General features: G+C 43.5%; 1 protein-coding gene and 2 long non-coding RNA genes across 5 annotated transcripts; 2 read left to right on the top strand and 1 right to left on the bottom strand.

The window, feature by feature from the left end:
* The first annotated feature begins 7,238 nt into the window (after positions 1–7,238).
* Positions 7,239–10,199, top strand: aprt (adenine phosphoribosyltransferase). 3 transcript variants are annotated; one of them, XM_060073051.1, is made up of 6 exons: positions 7,239–7,421; positions 7,581–7,684; positions 8,370–8,503; positions 8,730–8,808; positions 8,977–9,066; positions 9,590–10,199. In XM_060073051.1, exons 1-6 carry the CDS (start codon positions 7,330–7,332, stop codon positions 9,604–9,606), a joined length of 516 nt encoding a protein of 171 aa, XP_059929034.1. In that variant the 5' UTR covers positions 7,239–7,329; the 3' UTR covers positions 9,607–10,199. The 3 variants fall into 3 exon arrangements, with proteins under 3 accessions (XP_059929034.1, XP_059929033.1, XP_059929032.1); XM_060073050.1 differs by having other exon boundaries at positions 7,241–7,421; positions 8,977–9,126; XM_060073049.1 differs by having other exon boundaries at positions 7,241–7,421; positions 8,977–10,199.
* A 592-nt stretch (positions 10,200–10,791) lies between these two features.
* On the top strand, positions 10,792–11,552 carry LOC132473094 (uncharacterized). The gene is made up of 2 exons (XR_009529250.1): positions 10,792–11,218; positions 11,255–11,552. It is a non-coding gene; the product is annotated as an uncharacterized LOC132473094 (long non-coding RNA).
* A 6,905-nt stretch (positions 11,553–18,457) lies between these two features.
* LOC132473824 (uncharacterized) lies at positions 18,458–18,893 on the bottom strand. The gene is made up of 2 exons (XR_009529480.1): positions 18,807–18,893; positions 18,458–18,723 (listed from the first exon to the last, which is right to left on the bottom strand). It is a non-coding gene; the product is annotated as an uncharacterized LOC132473824 (long non-coding RNA).
* Positions 18,894–21,883: the final 2,990 nt, after the last annotated feature.

Genomic DNA, 21,883 nt, shown 5'->3' with positions numbered 1-21,883 from the left:
TCCCTTTTTTCCTTATTATTAGTGATGGCAGTGTGACACTGAAGCTTCGATACGTCCATGGCTTCAAACCCTGATCTACAACTCCCAAGAAGCACTGCTTCGAAGCTTGCTTCAGAGCAAAAAAAATCACGTGACATGTGACGTCCGAAGCAGCAACTGATTCGTTGCCTGAATGAATCACTTGACTGGTCCGCGGCTCGGTGGAGAAGCTTTGAGCAAAAAAAAAGAAACCGATTCAATCCATAAGGCAGCCTACCTCAATACAAATCTTTGAGTGTCTAACCCCATCCCACATAATCACCCCCTAGAGTTACTCAAGCACACCCAACCAACCTTGCCCGAAGCCAGCTGGTCACCGCCTAATTATTTAATGAAAAGAAAAAACACAATCGATGCTACAATCGTTTACGGGAGTTTTGCATAGTACGGTATGTATGTAATGCCGCTTTTCCACTGCATGGTACCAGCTCGACACGACTCGACACGACTCGACTCAGCTCGCATTTTTTGCGTTTCCACCGCGGTACCATGGTATCTGGTACCTGAAGTGGCTGCTTTTTCTAGTACCTACTCGCTCTAGGTTCCAAGCGAGCTGAGCCGATGCTAAAAGGTGACGTCGGCAGACGGCCGGCGACTGATTGGCCAGAGAGTGTGACGAAGTCACGAGAGCGACATGGCATCCATGCTGGTAACATCCATAGCAGCGCCGCAGCCAACATGTTCCACTTCTCCAACTTCTTCAACATGCCAGCTAATAATAGTAATGCGATCGATGTCCTCCATTGTTGTTATGTGGGTTCTGTCCATGTGTGGGTTGCGTATGTGTTGTTTGCGTCGCGTACACAAATACGTCACGGCCCTTTCGCGCAGCCGACCCCGCCCACGTCCAGGAGGTACTATTTGCGGTGGAAAAGCACCCGTGCTGCTACCGTGTCGAGTCGTGTCGAGTCGTGTCGTGTCGAGTCGTGTCGAGTCGAGCTACATGTGCGGTGGAAAAGCGGCATAGAACAACATATGGTATCGATTAGAGTAGACTAGGGGATAACACACCGACTGTGGAGTGGAGGATCCGGGTTCGAATCCCATTCCTGGGGGGAAAGTTTATATATGCTGTTATATCCTAGCCTACATCAGTTGGGTGATTCTCCGAATCCGGTGCCTTTTGTGTCCCACAGGTTTACGTCAAAGATTTAAATACAAAATAAACCACAAAATGCATTTTGAAACAAGATATGGAAAGATCCATGTGTCTTTGCATTGTAACACACAAACATATTTTTTAAATTATGTTTTGAAAAGAATTATGGGTTGCTGAAGTATCGTGGTCAGCCAAATGAGCATGTCCCCACTAACCAGTTACTTTTTCATTGAATGTAAAACAAATAAAAATAGCCAGCAACAGCAAGATTTTTCTGCTAATATAATCATTTGCCGGTCTACTTTAACCTAAACAAAAGAAATATGAGAAAAATACATGAATTATTTATAAATTTGCACTATTTAATCATGTCCCCTAGTTTTGTTCAACCCCAACAGCATACCAATCCCCCCCCCCTTTTTAAAATAATGGTTCAGTCCAACTTCCTAAGCACCCAGGAAGTGACATCACACAAGTCTTTTCCCGCTCACAACGTAAAGAGAGGTAAGTGTGTGCATACTTTCTTACCTATATTTGATTGTTTTTATCATCAGACTGACATCGTCAAGCTCAACCTTTCAGCACTGTTACATGCATAACTGATATATACTATTATTTGGGGGGAAAGCAAACAATTGTCTTGGGAAAATATATAATTTTTTTGTTTCCCTCATGCCATAGCTGCTCCATAACCTCTAGCTAATGTGGACTTGTGGCTACATTAAGCTAAAATCTTCAACCCCGTAACATTCAACCCCGTAACAAAAAACACTGTTACGGGGTTGAATCATTGTTACAGGGTTGAAGGTTGGACTGTTCTTAGGCCAGCCAGCCAGCCAGCTCTATATCTGTTAATTCATGTTCATTACTTTCAGATGTCTAAATCAAATGCTGAGAGGCAAAGGGAATACAGGGCGAGAAGAAACGCAGATTCAGAGAGAAGGGAAGACTACCTAAGGAAAGAGAGAGAGAGATGGAAAAGAGATACAGATGCAGGGAAAAAGAAAGCAATCAGTGACCTGAGTGAGAGAGGTCAAAGACGTAAGCGTAAGGAGTGGCGGAAGGCTAAAGACAGACAGAAAAGGAGAGCTGAGATTGAAAACAGTGGGCCTACCTCTCTAACCCCTCCACAAAGTCCTGACAGTGAGATTCAAGATGCAGTGCAAGCCAGACCAGGGTCCTCACGGCAGTCAAGAGGAGCTTGTAGAGAGGTTCCATACACCTCACTAAGTTTAAGAGGCATCTCTTCAATATCAGGCAACAGTATGCCTATTACCGTGGACTGCGCAGCTGCATGGCCAATGATGAATGCCTTATCCACATTGACTTCTCTGAGAACTTTTCTTGTAAGTACAGTACTGAAATTCAGTCAGTACACTTTGGATCATCCCACCAACAGGCCACACTGCACACAGGGGTCATCTATGTTGGTGGAACTCAAGAGCCAACCTGCTTTACCTCCATCTCACCATCCAAGCACAAGAGTCCAGCAGCCATATGGGAACATTTGAAACCTGTACTGGACTATGTACAGACCACGCATCCAGAGGTTTCTGTTGTGCACATGTTTAGTGATGGACCCTGTACGCAGTACAGACAAAAAGGAAACTTTTTTCTTTTCAGTACAGAGCTTGACAAGAGAGGACTGAGAGGGACCTGGAATTTTTTCGAGTCCAGTCACGGCAAAGGAGCACCAGATGGTGTAGGTGCTGCCTTAAAGAGATCAGCAGACAACCTCATCAGCCATGGCCGGGACATCATCAATGCTTATGAGCTATTCAAGGCCCTCTCCGAGACGGACACCTCAATCAAATTGTATTTTATCGAAAATGAAGCTGTTGAGCAGGCACTGCAAAGGATGCCGTCCACCATTCCACCAGTCCCAGGAACCATGCGCATCCATCAGGTCATCACTCTTGCTCGAGGGGAGATAACATATCGAGATGTCAGCTGCATGTGCTCCACCAATGGAAAGCTTGAATGTGAATGCTGGAATACAAAGCATTTCAGCTTTGTTAGCAAAATCCCAGCTACTGTGTCACCAGCTACTGTGTCCCAAGGGCAGAAACCAATCAATTGGGATGATCCTGGGGTAATAGGGGAGTGGTGCGTGCTCACCTATGACAAGGCATTGTACCCGGGGATAATCCTTGCCACAGATGAAACGAACGTACAAGTCAAATGCATGCACCATGCTGGAAGAACCAAAAACAGGTTATTTTGGCCTCTACAAGAGGATGTGCTGTGGTATGCATTTGACGATGTGCTTGAGCTCATCCCACCTCCTCAGCCCGTGACAGGACGTGATTCACGTCACATGCACATTCAGAAAGAGATCTGGGACAGACTGCTTGACTGAAGGATGAAATGTTAATAAAAATTGTAATTGTATAGTGATTGTAATGTTTATTAAAAAAAAGCAAAATTATTTGAATGTTAACAATACATTTATTGTTAAGAGCGTAACTGTGTTGAGTATGTTACAAACTGATTCCTGATTAAACTGATACAGCGTTCAGCCCAGTCATTCTTAATTTTTGTCCTCTCATAGGACAGATTATTTTCAAACAATGTAAAATATTACATACTTAATGTTATGTTTCTCTCCTGTTGTTCATTTTAATTAATTAATTAAAGTCCATTTCAGTTTGATTAAATGTTGTGTCATTCATTCAACCCTGTTACAGTGTGTTCAACTCTGTTACAGTGTGTTCAACCCTGTTACTTGATATATTTTCATATATTTTTGGAAAATAATAACATTAGATAAATGTTTGAACTGTATGCAAAGTTTGGAGGACAAGTAGAAAATATAGGAAAGTCGTATCTAATGTTTATGTTAAAGTATATTTTCAGGATTTATGAAGACCGCTTGTACAGTAAGTTGCCATATCCTACTTGAAAGTTCAATTATTATTTAGATATAAGATATACTTACAAAAAGTCATTCTACACAAGGGACAGGTGATTTACCTTGATACTGGAAGAATTAGTTTGAATATGTTTTAAATTATACTCATACAGGAATCAAATTGTCCCGTTACGGGGTTGAATTTATAACAATCTAAGTGCCAAAGAAACTCCTAATAATGTTTGGGATTTCATGCCTAAAGGTGCGGACACACCAAAAGCGTATCCCGAGTACCATGTACGTGCGTAACGCAGCTAAAATGTTGCTTGACCATTTTGTGTCAAAAATGGTCCTACATACGCAGCTACGCGCCTGTGGCTGCGCTGGATTTAGGAGTCCGAGGAAGGAAACCCAAACGCCGCCGTGTCTGGGTGCATGATAGAGCTTGAATCGGGTTAGATTAAATAATCTCGGATATAAATAACAATAATCGGGTTAAATAACTTCACATGGTGTGTCTGGTGTGTTTCCAGCATTCGTAGTGTTGATCGGCAGAGAAATAGTCCGCCAAGTTGAGGTTGCTTAGCAACCAGAGACTCTGTCCATGCAAGTGAACGGAGCGTTCACTCTTCGTCATAACTATCAAACCAAACATCCTTCACATTCACCGAGTGAACATTATGAAAGTAAAATGCACATTTCTCGCTAAAAATGTTTCCATAAACGCATTTAATGGCGTAACTATGTTACTATTTCCACCCAGAATAAAGAAAGATGTCGGCCGTATGCTTCTGTGCAAGGGTCACTACTCTCTGCCAGTGACGTCGGGTCAAGCTCCACGCTGATTGGCTATTGCGGCTAAGTATCACGCGTATGAGCGTAAAAAGTTCAATTTTTTTAACTCCTCGCGTACGCGCGTATATGTACGCGCGTATATGCACGCGCGTATATGCACGCGCGTATATGCACGCGCGTATATGCACGCGCGTATATGTACGCGCGTATATATACGCGCCTCATACGCCCCTAACGCGAGTAAAATGTTGCTTGGTACGCATGATACGCGTGTACGCACCTCATACGCGTAAACCAATGCTTCCCTATGGAAAAATTGCCGATTTTATACGCGTGGTACGCGGGTAACGCGTTTGGTGTGGCCGTACCTTAAGGTGGGAAAATGTATTTTCACAGAGGTTCAAATAGTCCTTCATCAGATGCAATGTTCAGAAACCCAATTTTTTGTGGTATATTTGTCAGTAACCAGAGAACCCAATGTGCACCGAATTCAGAGAATCACCCAGTTATCCTATCTGGTCAGAAGGCTATGCATATCCCTTTAAGAACAATTTAGAAATCTGTATTTAGATCAATCTTTATTCGTGAAAAGAACATGCTATTAAGTATTTGGGTTTGTGTGTTTGTGCGTCAAATAGTTTTCAAAGCAGGGATACGTTGAATCCACTGCAGCCTTGAACTTCGCCAGCAGAGGTCACTGTCACTGAAGCTTTAATGAACCCATTTTCGAAACATTGGCTCAACTGGTTCAATGCTTTATAAAAGCTTCATTTGCCCATCACTACTTATTATTACTGAACCTGTCTACTCCAAACAGTAGGCCTACCGGCGACTCACTGCACAGCCATGCAGTCGGAGTCCACGACGCCGAATGGCGATCCTCCACGACGCAGCAGACAGGCAGAGAAGAACGGGTCACGGCACCATTTGTAGCGGTTGGGTACTCTCTCTCGTTGCGTTGTGAATGAGACGATGAAACCATTGGCAGCCAGCCGTTTATTATTTTCTGGTTATATTTTCAAAAGGGGAAAATCACGGATGAGAACCCTTAAAATGGCAGCCTCTCCCAGCCGGGGTACACGTTCAAGGCTGCCTTAATGCACGGGCTTGCCTGGGCTGAAGCCCCAGGGCCTACGCCGATCGGGGCCTATCATGAGCTGCAGAAAAAAAAAAAATCATTCATCATTCATTTTTATATTTTTTATACTGGCCCATGATAGGCCCCCCGATCGGCGAAGGCCCAAGACAATGTGATTTTTTGTTTGGGGCTTACAAAGATCAGAGGCCTATCATGGGCCAAGAAGAAAGAGGGCCACTAGTGGTAGCTGGGCCCAGTGGCCCCTTGACACCACAGCCACAGTATCTCACCACCCCCGTCAGGATTTCTCGGCCAACCCCTGCAAGTGGGAAGCACCAACCCCGCTACATTCACAATGTGTAAAATAAAATAAATTGCTTACCGCTTATATTTTGCTTATGTTTTGTAGTTATCTTGATAAGGAATATAAAAAGAGAGAACTTTAAAGGTAAAAAGTTTGATACAAAGTCAACTGTTATAGGTTTTTCCAGCTAATTGTGATTTTTCCAAAAAAAAAAAGAGAAAAACTTGACTGTTGTATGCACTATGGGGTAAACTGCATCTGGTGTATTTTTCTTTCTATATCTTGAGTAATTACAGAGAACTTAGGCTACTATTATCCATTAAAATGTTAATTATATTTCCTTATGAATCATAGCCTGAGTAATGGGTATTTGAATGCCTTACTCAACTGTAATGTGCACTGAACACATGGACTGTTAAATTCTTGCCTTTGCAAGATAAAGCTACACTTTATCAGCATTCCTCTTAAATTGACGCCTACTAGTTATACTGCATCCTTTCAACTAGATTGAATGTGTATGGGGGCTGTATATCTGTATGGACATGTTGGTATTTATTATTGTGCTGGAGTGAAATGATGTTTTAATTGTCATCCAGAGTGAGGGTAGTGTATGTGTATGCGCGAGAATGGCAGTGTGTGAGTGAAGTCAGCGAGGGAGTGAACGAGCGAGTGAGCGAGAGATAGCGTGTGTCAGTCTAGGGAAGAATGGAACGAGTCCGGTTATATTTGGTGCAGACGTGTAGGCCTACTGTAGGTTGTTGAAACTGTGAAATATAGTATCCAGCCGTCAAGAATCAGTGCCCGTGTCATTCCGACCTAGGAGCAGACCCACTCCCGTTCATAGTGAAGGGTGTTACCCCCGAAAGGACATCGGCCCTGGAGGGAACGTCTCCCCTGCTGTGCTCCCCGACTACGGTCTGGGAGCCATAGAGCAGGAAAGGTGTAACACATGGATGGTTACGACATTATGCTAATCAAAATCTCTATGCAGAATATGACGGGATTTTCACTTCCGGAACCAAACTGTTGCGCTCTGTGGGCATGTCTGTGGCGGGCGATCGAGGAGCACAAGGAAACATAATCGAGCCCCGAGCCCTGATGGAGAACACGCATGCGCATGCGACACGCTTTCCGCTCGGATCTGGAAGTGCCTCAGTGTGAAAATGGCAGAAAGTAAAGATGAATCAAAGTTGGATCTAATCAGCAGATGTATCCGACCGTTCCCCGACTTCCCAAGTGAAGGGATTCTCTTCAGGTGCGTACATTTGAGTTGCTATCTAGTGTAATAACGGTTAAATAAATAATATGTGTTATATAACGTAAAGTAGACCATTGCTGATTAATCTATATGTAGGTTTACGTTATGTGTGAGGCTGACATCGTGTGTTCGAAACATGATGTGTTTAATTTGCAGAGATATTTGCCCTATAATGAAAAGTCCAGCAGCACTGACAGCAGTGATCGATCTGTTTGAACAACACGTCCTAGAGTGCCACCCGGTGGTTGATCTGATAGTTGGTAAGTAGCCGTCATGTCGCCACACATACACCTCCCTTAAAGGCACCCAGTGCAACTTTATGTAAACATTCAATGAAAAATAAACATTCAATTTCTAGTCTTTTTTACACGTAGTAAGTTTCAATAACTCCATACCATTACATATCGACATTCAAGGAGCAAAGATGAGACGTCGTTGTGTGGTGAGAACTGATAGAAAATCGTAAACAACAACAATCGCCGGTGGGGAGAAGCCATTTTTCCATTGACTGGAAGCCTGCTTTATTTATTGTAGGTTACAAAAAATAAAGAAAATGGCGGCATTGTTGTTGTTATCGATTTTCTATCAGTTCTCACCACACAACGACGTCTCATCTTTGCTGCTTGAATGTCGGTATGTAATGGTATGGAGTTATTGAAACTTACTACGTGTAAAAAAGACTAGAAATTGAATGTTTATTTTTAAGCCTCGAAAGTTGCACTGGGTGCCTTTAACCCCCCTGCTCATCTTTGGTAAATTCGACCCGGTGCTTGATTTAATTTCTATAAATTGTCCGAAACCCAAAAATCCCACAAAACTAATTTTAACTCTTTACTAACACCATTTCCAACAATTAAATCAATATTTAGTTCAACAAGGTTATTAATCTCTCACAGATCATTGTTCAATCAGATTAATACAATGTGAAAACTTCTTTTACCACAGGTATTGATGCTCGTGGGTTCCTCTTCGGCCCTCTTCTGGCACAGAGGTTAGGAGTAGGCTTTGTTATGGTGAGGAAGAAAGGCAAGCTGCCAGGGCCTACTGTGTCTGTGGCGTACACGTTGGAGTATGGCACGGTAAGGTGGATTTGGATGTTCTCAGTTTAATGATTATTCAAAGTATAAATGTAGTCATTATGTAAGGATTATTTTGGTAAACACCATACTTTAGAGCCTACTATTTATGTACTATAAATAAGGATACTTGATGATTGAAATGTGCAGTTAGACAAGAATAATTAGGTTCCCCCTCCCTCTATGTGAGTGACTTTATTGGTAAGATAATGTTTTGTTTCTAACATAGGCTGAGGCTGAAGTTCAGGAAGATTCTGTGTCCCCTGGACAGAAAGTTATTCTTATTGATGATCTTTTGGCCACTGGAGGTGAGAAAATATGTTTTTATGAAATGTTGACGTTGTTTATTTCTGTGTTTTTAAAAGTAGAATTTAACAATCCATCGCTACCATATTGATAAATGAACATGCACCAAACATGAAACAGAACTGCTTTAAATGTTTTGGTTGTCTGCCGTCTGTGTTCTGTTTTACAAGGGACCCTGTTTGCTGCATGCGAACTGATGAAGAAGCTACGTGCCGAGGTCCTTGGATGCTTGGTGGTGGTGTCGCTCAAGGACTTGAGCGGTGCAGACAAACTGAAGCCACACACCGTTTTCCCTCTTATTCAGTATTGACCCTCTCTTAGTAAGAGTTTTTTTTGCTAGCAGCATGATGTGATCAGATGTGATAAATAATCAATACATTTTCTTCCTTCCACATGCATCATACATCACCCATGGGTTTCGGCAAGGGTCCTAATTCTAATAATTGTAAATCTTTGTATTAGTATGCAAATAGAAAAAAAATCATAATGGAGCCTTGGATTTGAGAGTCTGCATGCAGTGCGTACAACTAGGCCTACCTTGTAACTACCTTGTACAGTGTTGTTTATATTAAACCGTGTGTGTGTGTGTGTGTGTGTGTGTGTGTGTGTGTGTGTGTGTGTGTGTGTGTGTGTGTGTGTGTGTGTGTGTGTGTGTGTGTGTGTGTGTGTGTGTGTGTGTGTGTGTGTGATGTTTGTTGCTTCCTATCAACACTTGCCCAATGCAAACATGTTGCCGAATAAGTTATTTGTTCTATTGTAGAACTGCATTATTTTCCTTATTAGGTTGTACCACAACGTAAACAGGCTCCAGTCTCCCCTACATGCATAGAACACCATCCCCATCCAGACTTAGAGCCGAACTGTTTGAATCGTTACACCCTGCAGAAAATCAACATTTAAAAAGCTGACCATGGACCTTTGACGCATAGTACAGAGGAAGAGTCATTTTGTCTAAATTTAAATCAGAACAGTGAGGTTTTGTTATATTAAAGGACCCAAATCATTAAGAAATTAGAAATAAACGTTTTTCTGATTTTGCGGTACTCCGGATATGGCAGTAATTTCCTGCTTCGACAGTTTGTTGTCATCTGACCGCCCCTTGCCTGAAGCGGAAGGCATGGCAACCCCAACTTCCTTTGAGGGTCCCTCATACTGGGATGAAAGCATCATCTTAAACTCAACAAACGTCGCTGGGTCCTCAAAGACGAGCCCCATCCTCATAACCTGTAAAACATTGCATTCAAATAGTCATTTTGTGTTTTTTAACAAATAACTTCTGAATCCCTCTTCCTTGTACATATGTCAAGTGTGTTAATAATCATTTAAAATTTTTACATTTTATTATGTTTAATGCAAATGTTTTACAAAGTAAAAGAAGGGCCTGTTTTTATTGGCTGTGCGTTACATTCACTCTTCTTGGATTTGGGGAAAGCACAGTAGGAAACAGCTTGACCACAAATCAAATGTAAACACAATATCTGAGCTGACTAACCAAAACAGTTGAACACTAACGTGAGTTGGTGAATCTTCCTTTGGAAGGTGAGGTTCCACTTTTCCTCGAGGCCATATGGTTACTTCTCAAATATGGGATGGATGACACTGGCAGTGTCAAATATGAGCGCTTGGGCAGGTAGCCTTCAGTTTTTGCAAACAAATTCCCTCAGCTGTTCCTATAGCTTTTGTGGATCCTTCTGATTGATGGAATGCGCAAAAAAATAATCTCATTACATGACCTGAAGGCTGCCCTACTACTTTGGTAAAAGATCAAACTCATCAACTAATCTTCACTTCACTTACGAACTTGCTCACTTGGCATACTCAAGGTCAATCCCCAAATACATTTGAAAAATAACTTGAAGGACTTACTGGCTCAGAGGAATCTGAGCCACATCATTCTTGCATGTCCTTCCAGTGCTGAGACCAGCTGGCCTGCACTACCCACTTCGTTCCCTTTATATTATATGCATTTGTTTTTGGCTGAGAGTTTAAAGGACAATTCCGGTATTTTGAACATTGAGCCCCCTTTCTGGTTTGTTTAGGATGAAATAGAGTGGGTGACACCGAAATTTGAACTATTAGTCCTTTCTCGGGTATTTGGCTCATTTTGAATCGCTCCTGCCTGCTTCACAATGGTTGTCTGTGTGCATACACAAACCTGTCAACCCAGCAACCCTAAACGTTCGTTTTCAAAAATGTGCAAGTAACCGAGTGGTTAGTGGCATTCGTGAAGTTTAAAAAAATTATATCGGCGCAATATATGGTTTCTGTCCGTGTTAGTTGCTAAATTGAACTATTTTTTCAGATACCTCACAACCGCATATAAACTTCCGCACAAGGTCCCACTCCGTGCAGCACCTACTTTCGACTTCCGTCGGCATCTGCCTGCACTTCCCACAGGCACACCACCCGCCCGTGATCCTGGGGGGACCACTCCAGCCGGAGCTTCAGGCGCCTCCGTAGCCCTAGCCTCCATCTCACGTAGCTCCTCTTGGGTGAATTCTGGTTCAAAACGATATCCTCTGCCGTCAAAATCGAGTGCGTCCTCCAGAAGCCACCTTTCATAATCCATTTTCAGTGATTTTCTATGTGATTTTCCCTAATCCGAAGTGCTCACGGTACAAGACTTCAAACCAACGTAAACAGCCCACCTTTCCGGTTCGGCGGAGTAATATCATCGTGCAGTAATGAGTCTTCCAACTGAAATCAACTGGCGATAAATGTGCAATAAAACACGACAGAAACCATATATTGCGCCGATAGTTTTTTTTTAAACTTCACGAATGCCACTAACCACTCGGTTACTTGCACATTTTTGAAAACGAACGTTTAGGGTTGCTGGGTTGACAGGTTTGTGTATGCACACAGACAACCATTGTGAAGCAGGCAGGAGCGATTCAAAATGAGCCAAATACCCGAGAAAGGACTAATAGTTCAAATTTCGGTGTCACCCACTCTATTTCATCCTAAACAAACCAGAAAGGGGGCTCAATGTTCAAAATACCGGAATTGTCCTTTAAGGACAGAGGGGGGCGTGTTATCCCAATGATAACGATCCATGCCAACTTTTAGTTACTTTTTTTAGTACCATCTTGGATATGCTGCTCTGGCTTAAGAGCAAGAAAATATTAATAGCTATAAGAGCTTGGGCTTCTGAATCCTCCTGAAATATAGTGTTTTCAAAAACTTTACCTTTGCTCTCACTGGACACTCTAGAAACGTGCAGACTGGGTCAATGTGTCTCTCTGTGGCTTCTGTTGTTCCTTGATATGAGAGAAGTGTGAACATGTGCTCTTTGGGGTTGTGTATAAGATGGGTCGGGAGGAGGACGGAGGTAACGGTGGAACAAGTATCAACTAGAAAATGCATTTCCTGCAGAAAATGCGGTGAGTTCTGTAGTACAAAGTGAGGTTGAAAATATTTTTTTAATAAAGCCACATACATTAAGACATAAAGGAATGTTAAATGGCTTAACTCAAGTGAAGGGATTTGAACAAAAGTTCAAAGTCTAAATGGAGTAAACCTGCACATCCATGGCAGTCCACTCCTCCAGTTGAAGTAGGCCTACCAGAGTCCTCCCATTGACTCTCATGTTTAAAAAAAAAAGCTAATATTTTAATAGTAGAATATCTTAAAATGTTTAAAATATTCAAAAAATCTGAAAAGAAGTGCATACCCAAAGCTATGAATATGAAAGGAGATAGGTCCCAAAGTTTGTAGAGAAAGAAAATAAATCACTGAGTGCCTACAAGTGTGCGCAGCTGAATCAGCTTCACGTTCCGCCCTGTACACGCCCCTTTTTAACCATAAATGGTCAATGCAAATGACCTCATGAATTCGATCTGCATATAAAACAGACTCAGATGCAAGTATTATGTCTTGTCGGAAACAATGGCAGAAATAGGCCTACTGAGAAAAGCGAAATTTCACGGAGGTTGAAGTGGAGACACTTGTGGGTGAGATGGAGGCCCGAAAGGTAGTTTTGTTCGGCGGTCACGGGATTGGGATCGACAACAACAAAAAGCAGAGTGAGTGGCAACATGTTGCTGCAGCAGTGAACTCTGTCAGTAGCACGGAGCGCACAGTCCCAGAATTAAAAAAGAATTGGTCTGACATAGTTACATATTTTTATGTAGCCTAGTGTTATGGTCCCTAAAGACCCTCTCCCTCCGAATCCTGCCATTTGCATGGTCCGCCAGAAGTGCCATATGGTGCAGCATTACCACGGCGCTCACCTCTGTATTTATAGGGTTACGGTAATAAGACTGACCGAGAACACCTTGGATAATCAGTTTGTAATCACCCACGTAAAATGTTCTTGAACATAACCCCTTTTTAATGCATGATTTGTCATGAAAAGCATCAAGAGTAACGGACAACGATTGTGATGAGGAGTGTGGCTTGGTTTTCCACACTTAATTGACATTTGATTACCTGTTTACAGTGTCACATAAAAATATTATGTTATTGACACATGTTGGACAGATGCTTTATTCCATGCAGTCGCGCCGTCAGTGGACAGTATGGAGTGACGGGATTAAATATAGAGAATTTTTTTAAATTTATATTCTAAGGAGATGTTTCTGGAGTTATAACTGAGAAATAACGCAGTTGACTTAAATTATTAAGTCAACTGCGACCCCTGGCCATTCTCTTAGGCGCACACAGCTGTTTCACAAGCTCCAGAATAAATCTCTTTCTGGTCATGTTGACGTCCATGCACTGTTTGTACAGAATGTGTGCATTGATTGCAGCCAGGTCTAGGATGTTGTAGAACTTTTTTCAATTTATATTCTAAGGAGATGTTTCTGGAGTTATAACTGAGAAATAACGCAGTTGACTTAAATTATTCTGATTACATAGATGTAACGCATGATACGGGTTGAAATTAAATTAATGAAGGGAGATGATGAAACATAATCATTCTTCTCACTCTACAATTCTTCGGTCTGACTTCAGTTCACCACCACACCATCTGTGTCGCCAATTCTCCTTTTCCTCTGAACTATGCGTACGCATGGGTCAGAGTTTGCTTAGGGCTGCGCACATTTTCCCGTCAAGTTGGTTTTTTATAGATCACAACCTTAGCGTGGAAAGTCACGTACGCCAATTTCAGCCCCGTTTTGTGCGTACGCAACGGTTATAAATGAGACCCCAGGGGCCTCATGTGCTAAGACTTGCGTGGATTTCATACTGAAACTTGGCGTACGCCAAAACCCAGAAACTGTCTTACGCACAAATAAATTCAGATGTATCAAAGTGTGCGAACGCATGGATCCAAGCACGTTTCTTTTGTACATCTCGATCAACGTGGAATTGAGCGCACATGCCGAGGTGCCAAACTCCTCCCTGTCCACGCCCTCATTTAAATATGCAATTTCATTTAAATAGGCCTCTGGACCTGAGATTCACCTCTTAATCCGATCACCGGAGTCTGAGCTCGAGATTTTGCTCCACGAGGTAGAAATGCGCAAGCATATGCTATTTGGAACCCTGTCAACAGGAATAAATGCAAAACAAAAGAGAAGTGAGTGGGAGCGTGTTTGCGAGGCCGTCAATGCAGTGGGGTCTCAGCAAGGGCGTAACCACGCATTCTTTGGGGGGGTCGTGTCCCCCCCAATGTTGAGAAAATACTAACCTGTCCCCCCCAATATACAGCAGGATAAAATGTAAAATATATGTTCTCTTTTTATGAACCCTGTCAATGGATCGGTCTCTTGTTATGTCTTATTTATTTTCAATTTATTTCCGTTTGTTAAGTGTGTGAATCCCCCTCCTAATTGTACACTTGTGCGATTTAGTTTGAAACCACCTCGCGACTTTCTGCGTTGTCATGGTTACCCCACACTCTTTCTTCAGTGAGAGCCAAGAAAGAAAAGTTGAGTAATGGAGGATTTGAGGTTACCTAAAAAGCAGAAGAAACTGGACCAACAGCCAAGCAGTTTTTTTCAGACAGTAAGTAACTTGATACCGAGCTTTGAGTAAGCAAATAAAACGAGTAGCCTCGTAAAAGCAGAATATTAAATATAGCTCATGAAGGTCAGTCGCTGTTCTTTTGATAAAATGACATGGTTACGATGCAGGCAGCACAGAGAGAGAAGGAGAGAGACAGGCATGCTGAAAGCAGTGGCCAGACAGGGACATGCTCTGAACATGCAGGTGATCAGGTGAGTCATTTGAATGTAAGTAACGTTATTTAACGTGTTGGAGAGGAGGTAACGGACAATTTAAGGTTACTTAAAAAGCGGATAAAACTGGACCAGCAGCCGAGCGTACACGTTTTTTTTTTCTCCAGACAATTAGTAGCTTGATACCGAGCTAAATGTGTGAGCAAATAAAACGAGTAGCCTAATTAAAATATGAGTCGCTGTTTTTTCTGATAAAATGACGTGTGGTCACAATGCAGGCAGGTGTGTGTGTATGTGTGTGTGTGTGTGTGTGGGGGGGGGGGGGGGGGGGGGGCGGGGCAGACATTACATTATTACATGCTTTGGGTATGTGGTATTTTTCCATTGGAAGCTATCCTTTTTGCTACAGTACTACTGGAAGAGCATAATTGTAATTGGTAGGTGTGTTTAAGGTCAGTAAGCAACTAACCAAAACAAAGTGTGTGTGTATGTGTGCGTGTGTGTGTGTGTGTGGGGGGGGCGGGGCAGACATTACATTATTACACTATTCCTTTAGATGTGAATTCAAATGGTCAATGTAGTCCTCGAAACTATGCTCTAAATGTCCACATTTTCATATATAAATATAGAATTGTAGGCAATGCACTTAACAAATAATAATAAAAAATTGGACCCCCCCAATGTCTAAACCATGGTTACGCCCTTGGGTCTCAGCAGCGCACACACTCTGAAATTAAAAAAAAGTGGTCAGACCTCAAGGTGGAGGTGAAGCGGAGGGTTTCTGCCCACCGCCGAAGCGTGACCGCAACAGGTGGGGGGACGGGAGTGGGGAAACTCTCCCCCTTCAATTTGAGAGTGGCCGCTTTGATCGGTGACACAGCTCTCACCGGAGTGGTGGGAGCCCATGAAGGGGACACCGATCATCCCCAAGGTAAATATGCTGAAGTCATAAATGCTGTAATTATACTGGTCATACAATTGGCTGCTTACAATACACATAAGTCGTGCGTAAAGATGCCAGGATATTAAAGACTTTGACTCGTGTTTATTAACTTAAATTTTTTATTTTTGAATAGACAAGCAAGGAGAGGGCACGGATTGCTCCGTCGGCCCCGGCGTCTCCTCCGTCGCACGCGGCGCCTCGAATTCATCTGCTGACCACCCGACCGGCCGTGTCCTCACCTGAGGCCTGTTTCAGGTAGCTGGTTTTGAGGCAACCCCGAGTTTGTTCGCTCTGAGTTAATGGAAACTCTGGGTTTTCCGTTTCAGGTAGCAGGTTCAGCGCAACCGAGAGTTAGTTGCTGCGGCAACATACGCCGTGGGTCTAACCTGCTCGGGAGGTGGTTAGTAGTGATGTTACGTTTTGCGTCGAGGCATCGAGGCGTGTGTCGAGTATCTCGGCTCCTCCCCCAGCGAAGCTCCGCTTCGAGTAGGATTCACGTTGGCAAAATGACGTAGGGTGTGACGTTCGAGGCTTCGCCTCGGGCTTCTGCTTCGAAATATGGGTTCAGTCGGGAGATTTCGACTATAAAGATGTCCCGTATGCGATCACAACCTTGTGGTATATTCAATATACCACTAGTCTGTGATCGTAGTAGTTTGAGCATTGCATTTTCTGTAGTATCAATCGAAACATCACACATTGTGTAAACATCACGTAGGGAGCTACGTGAAACATTACCCCCCCTGCACCTCCCTCCAAAGTTGACTGTCGCCTTGCATGGTTGACTCTGCCGTCGGTGTGTCAATGTGTGTATTTACCGATGTAAGTCGCTTTGGATAAAAGCGTCTGTTAAGACACACTTTTGCCAAATGATTTATTTTCTAGCATGAGCTCTGTGCCATTTTATGAATGTCACACTCACACACATGTATCACTGAAATGACTTCAATTCTCAAATGATTTAATGTTGTATCGGCACACGAAGCAAAAATCACATTTTGGGTTGGGTTGTCATAATTTCATTCACCACTAGATGTCCCTAGCGTACTCATTTGAAGCTTCGAGCACGAACCACTTAGGTGGTTCATCTGGCTTTGAGGCTTTGACGTTTCATGAGGCATCATCTCGGCACCACTAGTGGTTAGACCTACTATGAGTTTGTTGTCTATAAGGCTGAAGGCAGCTCTCCGACAGAAGGAAGTGTTAGAAATGCCATGTCCTTTTCTACGAGAGCCTGCGGACGTAGAGGCTGCGATCCTCAGAGGGAATCTCCGTGAGGAACGATTATAGAGTGGCGAAGTCACGCCCCTTCCGGTAGGGCTCATGGGACCTATGAGATCGAAAAATATGAATGGGTGTCAATGGAGAGAAAATAATTATTTTCTGGTCCCGGTCTTTATATGCCCTGGATTACACATATGTTGTTTGTGGATTTAAAGGATAATTTTTCATGCAAAGAGTTCGACCGTTTATTGTGCAATTGTTCAGATAAAGGCTGTAGAGAAAACACAACGAGAAAGACTACACGGCTCGTATGTGACGTCACGCTCCCTGCGACTGGCGTGGAGAAGACCGACAATCTTCCCATCGGCATAACTGAAACTCTGCACGTGCCCCGACTTATAATGGTTTTCACCTCTTTCGATGCTTTTATCCTCCCCTTGGAAAAAGCGGTGAAGTGGGGCAGAGAGATCGCCATCTCTGTGCCGAGTTCCAAGGGCGGGTGTGGTGACGTATATCATATGCGTCGAGAGCAGCGAAGAGCTGTAGTTCACAAAGCGGCCTCACATAAAACCTAAAATTATCAAACTTCTTCACGAACATTTTTAGTTTTCTTTGCATGAAAAATTATCATTTAAATCCACAAACAACATATGTGTAATCCAGGGCATATAAAGACTGGGACCAGAAAATAATTATTTTCTCTCCATTGACACCCATTCATATTTTTCGATCTCATAGGTCCCATGAGCCCTACCGGAAGGGGCGTGACTTCGCCACTCTATTAAGACGCCGGCTGGATACACTTTATTTTCCTGAAAATATTCTTCACGAGCGCTATCGTTTTTCAGCGCAATCTATCAGACCACCTTCTCAGCCCCCATGTTAACTCTCAAACGCAGCGGGGGCATGCTTTTATGTTTTTTTTTTTAACGCAATTAACGCATTTGCAGAATGATCCGCCCCGTGCATCCCACCCGCGCTGTAGGCTACTACAGTCACTTTAACGTTGTGGCTTTCCAATGATCAGAGTAGCTGGCTAACCACGGACCTATAACTGCTGCAAGTCAAGAAACGCATATTAAGAATGCAGGGCAGAAAATACCCTGGTAGGCCTACTGCTTTTAACCAGATGCTTCACTACATGCACATGCTCAGCATAATCGTCTGCATTGTTCACTGGAGTAAAACCCTTTGAGTAAACTGTTCAACAAAATAACTTGTCCAACCACAGCCCGTGTTCTAATAAAGACAATCTACTTTTTATGAGGATTTCTTTATTTCCTGAAAGCACAAAAAAAGTCATTCATATTGGGTATGTTTTTAGAGCAGGGAACAGTATCCCAGTTTGCACCTCACCCACCTTTAACTTATGTTCCAAAATGTGGATCTCCAAAGCATCCTTTTGCATCTTTTGCCTAAGGTGGTCCATTTCCAAGTCTGCTTTGTGTATATGCTTTTCTAGATAGATTTTATATAAGTCTTTGACTGGAAGCTATAGGAATGCAAAAGATGAGATTGGATTTCACAGTGCCAAGTAGAGCGTTTCATTATAATTCCAGGGAGAATCTTACAGAGGTAAGCTGTGATTTAGAAGTGGATGGCCTCTCATTGGATTCGATTTCATCCTGTTTGAGAGAAAGAAGATGTCAGTTTTAAATTGTACAACGCTATCATCAACTTTTAGAGGTTATTTTTAAAAGGTGTTAACCTCAATAGGCCTTTCCTCTTCCCTTTCGAATGCCGCAGACAATGTTTCTCCATCATCTTCCTGTAATGACATTAACGGTTGTGTTCAGCAATTACAAAGACATTATTAATAATCTGTGGAAGGTGAAGAATTGTTACAATTGCATGGAGGTTGGTGAGGAGCTCCCCCCAGGGATGCCCTCAGCCACAGGACCCATACTCTGTTGGCTGAGGGCCATCTCCTCAGCCTCTGTGAGGGCTGCAGAGGTGGACCCCCTCCAGTCTGCCGGGGCTCTGCTTTTTTTCGATTTGCTAACATGGAGGAAAATGTTACCCTAATATTCAGTAAGCGCTATTTTGAAGACATATATATATATATATATATATATATATAATGCATTTTGCCTAGGAGTAGCCTTCTAATATATCTAAATCCTATTAAATATTGGCAGTGTTGGGGTGGCTGAGAAATGTACTACTTACATTTCCTGCTTAAATATAGGCCCATCACATGTTGAATATAGCTGTTAAATTAGGTAGAGCAGGCAAAACAGCACAATTGATTTGATTTCAATTAAACATTAGTTTACCTGTTTGAACCATATTTTTGTACTTCATCTTCATTTGCTGCCAAGTCCTCTTGGGGCAACTCGGGTTGTTCCTGCGTAAATTGACACACACACACACACACGCACACGCACACGCACACAAATTACATATTGAATAAGTGGAAGATATTAAACTTTCCTCTTATTTTTATTTTTATTTTACTAATTTATTTTACTCACGCATTGACTTGTTCAGCTATTGCCTGCCGAGCTCTCTCTCACGCTCTCGCTGCCGCGGGAGCATACGCGTTCATTAGAATTTCCAATTCCGTGGGGGAAAAGTAAGTGGATCTACGCTTTTGGTCCATGTTTGATCATGTTATCAGGGATCCATTGATGATGGCTCTTCATAGTCAACAGGCACGCCCTCAACCCAGAGTGAACATACTCAGAGTTGATTAACCCAACGCTGATCACCTGTTCTGAAACCGAAATCCCAGAGTTGCTTTTCAACCCTGAACTCTGAGTCAACCAACTCAGAGCGCAGGATTAAACTCAGAGTATGTTAAACCAGCTACCTGAAACAGGCCTCTGAGCTGTGCTGGAGTCACAGGCAGAAATCGTCAGAGCCATCGGTGGCATTAATGATCGCCTTGATCGGCTTATGAATGTACTCAGTGACATAAGCGCGTCAATAAATACACTTGTGTCAAAGTAAATTCTGTCCTTGCCTCTTTACATGCTTGAAATCACATTCTGCCGGGCCCGTATGGCTCCTCGGGGTGGGTTGCAGTTGACGGGTCCGGTATCCGGTTCCTCCAGTGGGGGGTTGTGCTGCTCTGGCAGTGGTATGCCATGGCGGTGTGCCACATTGTGGAGAACGCCACAGGCCCTCACAATGTGGCACACCTTCTCAGGTCTGTACAGTAGCATCCCCCCCGACCTGTCCAGGCATCGCCACCGTCCCTTCAGCAGGCCGATTGCCCTCTCCACAATTAGGCCTATTCTCGTCCGGGAATGGAGGTCATTATACCTCCTCTCTTGGTCGGTGTTGGGGTTTGTAAGAGGGGTCATCAGCCACGACGGTCCCCTGGGGTCAGATGAAGGCAGAATACAATACACAACGTAAAAACCACACAATGAATGAATGCAGAAGTGCACCGCGGGCGACATTTCTAACTTTACGCCCGCTTTTACTGACGTGAATACTGAACACGTCAGAGAAACATGATATTTGGATGTGCACAAGCCCCAGATGTGCATTACGCTGGTTTATACATACGGGACAATTACACAAATAAAGCATTTACTCACCCAGAAGCCACCCATCGCGCACAGTGCCAGCCTCCAGCCTGTTCCCAACCATGCTGTTGGTCAGAATGAATGAATCGTGCGTTGAACCAGGCCACCTTGCCACGATGTTAAGAAGCTGCATTTGCGCATCACATATGACTTGGACATTGATAGAATGAAAGTGTTTCCTGTTGACGTAAACAAATTCATCCTGTGATGGCGCTTTTATGGCAATATGTGTGCAGTCAACAGCTCCGATTACATTAGGGAAACCGGCTGTTGCTGCAAATTGCGCTTTAATGTGGGCCTGTTCAACAGCATTGTATGGGAATTTGATGTATGACATTCGGATGATTCCGTCCCACACAGCTGGCATGGCTCGGCTCAGGGTGGACTGGCACACTCCTGACCGATCGGCCAGCTCCCGCTGGAAGGCCCCTGTTGCCAGGAACCCCAGCGTGGTCAGCACCTGTGTGGGCACGGACAACCCCTGGCTCCTGGCTGTGTGGCGCTCTAGGGCCGGCCGCAGCTCTGCGCACAGCTCCAGTAATACTGGCCTGGGGAAACGAAATCGGCTCATGAGCCAATCATCATCATTTGCGAGTAAGTCCTCGCGTTCCCTAAATATACGTTCCCTTCGGATTTGACCATTTGCGATGTCCTCTAACAACGCTAACACAGCCATTTTTAAAACAATTTTCTTCATCCATTGCGCATGCTTTTATAGCCACCCATATAATTGCAAGGTGTGTTAATTGTTCATTAGTGTGTCTCTGATGTGCAAATCACTCTGATGAGTCATTGTTTTCACCTTTTTTCCCAGTTTCCCAGCGTCACCTCTAAGTGTCGCCAAAGGAACAATAGCTGTAGAAACGTGCGTACGACAGCTCTGGAGCTGGCGTGGGGACCGCACATTTTTACGTTTTTTTTTCATTTCACGTTTTGTACATCTGAACGTGAGCGTGGAAAAGGACGTACGCCACGTTTTTGTGCGTACGCAACCTTAGTACATGAGGCCCCAGGTGAGTAGAGGTTGGCCTATTAGTCCTGAAACAATCATATGGTTGAGGCCAGGGCCGGCGATCGGCATAGGCGAGCGGAGGGGGCGCAGGAGCAATCGCCAGGGCGACCCGAAACCGTCACCGTAGCACCCCCCCCCCCCCGCTCGGAAGACCTCAACTTAAAGAGATACTTCACCGGTGGGAATATGAAGGTTTTATGAATTAAATAATTCAATGTATTATAAATGTGAAAAAAA

The sequence above is a fragment of the Gadus macrocephalus genome, chromosome 15, assembly GCF_031168955.1.
Source record: "Gadus macrocephalus chromosome 15, ASM3116895v1".
NCBI classification, from domain to species: Eukaryota; Metazoa; Chordata; class Actinopteri; order Gadiformes; family Gadidae; genus Gadus; species Gadus macrocephalus.
This window is presented reverse-complemented; position numbering and strand designations above follow the sequence as displayed.

Bases quoted from the DNA above. Each gene is read 5' to 3' on its own strand.
- aprt (XM_060073050.1), top strand. From the start codon at position 7,330: ATGGCAGAAAGTAAAGATGAATCAAAGTTGGATCTAATCAGCAGATGT. The intron at 8,504-8,729 runs GTAAGGTGGATT...TTTCTAACATAG, and splicing joins ACACGTTGGAGTATGGCACG to GCTGAGGCTGAAGTTCAGGA. The intron at 8,809-8,976 runs GTGAGAAAATAT...CTGTTTTACAAG, and splicing joins TGATCTTTTGGCCACTGGAG to GGACCCTGTTTGCTGCATGC.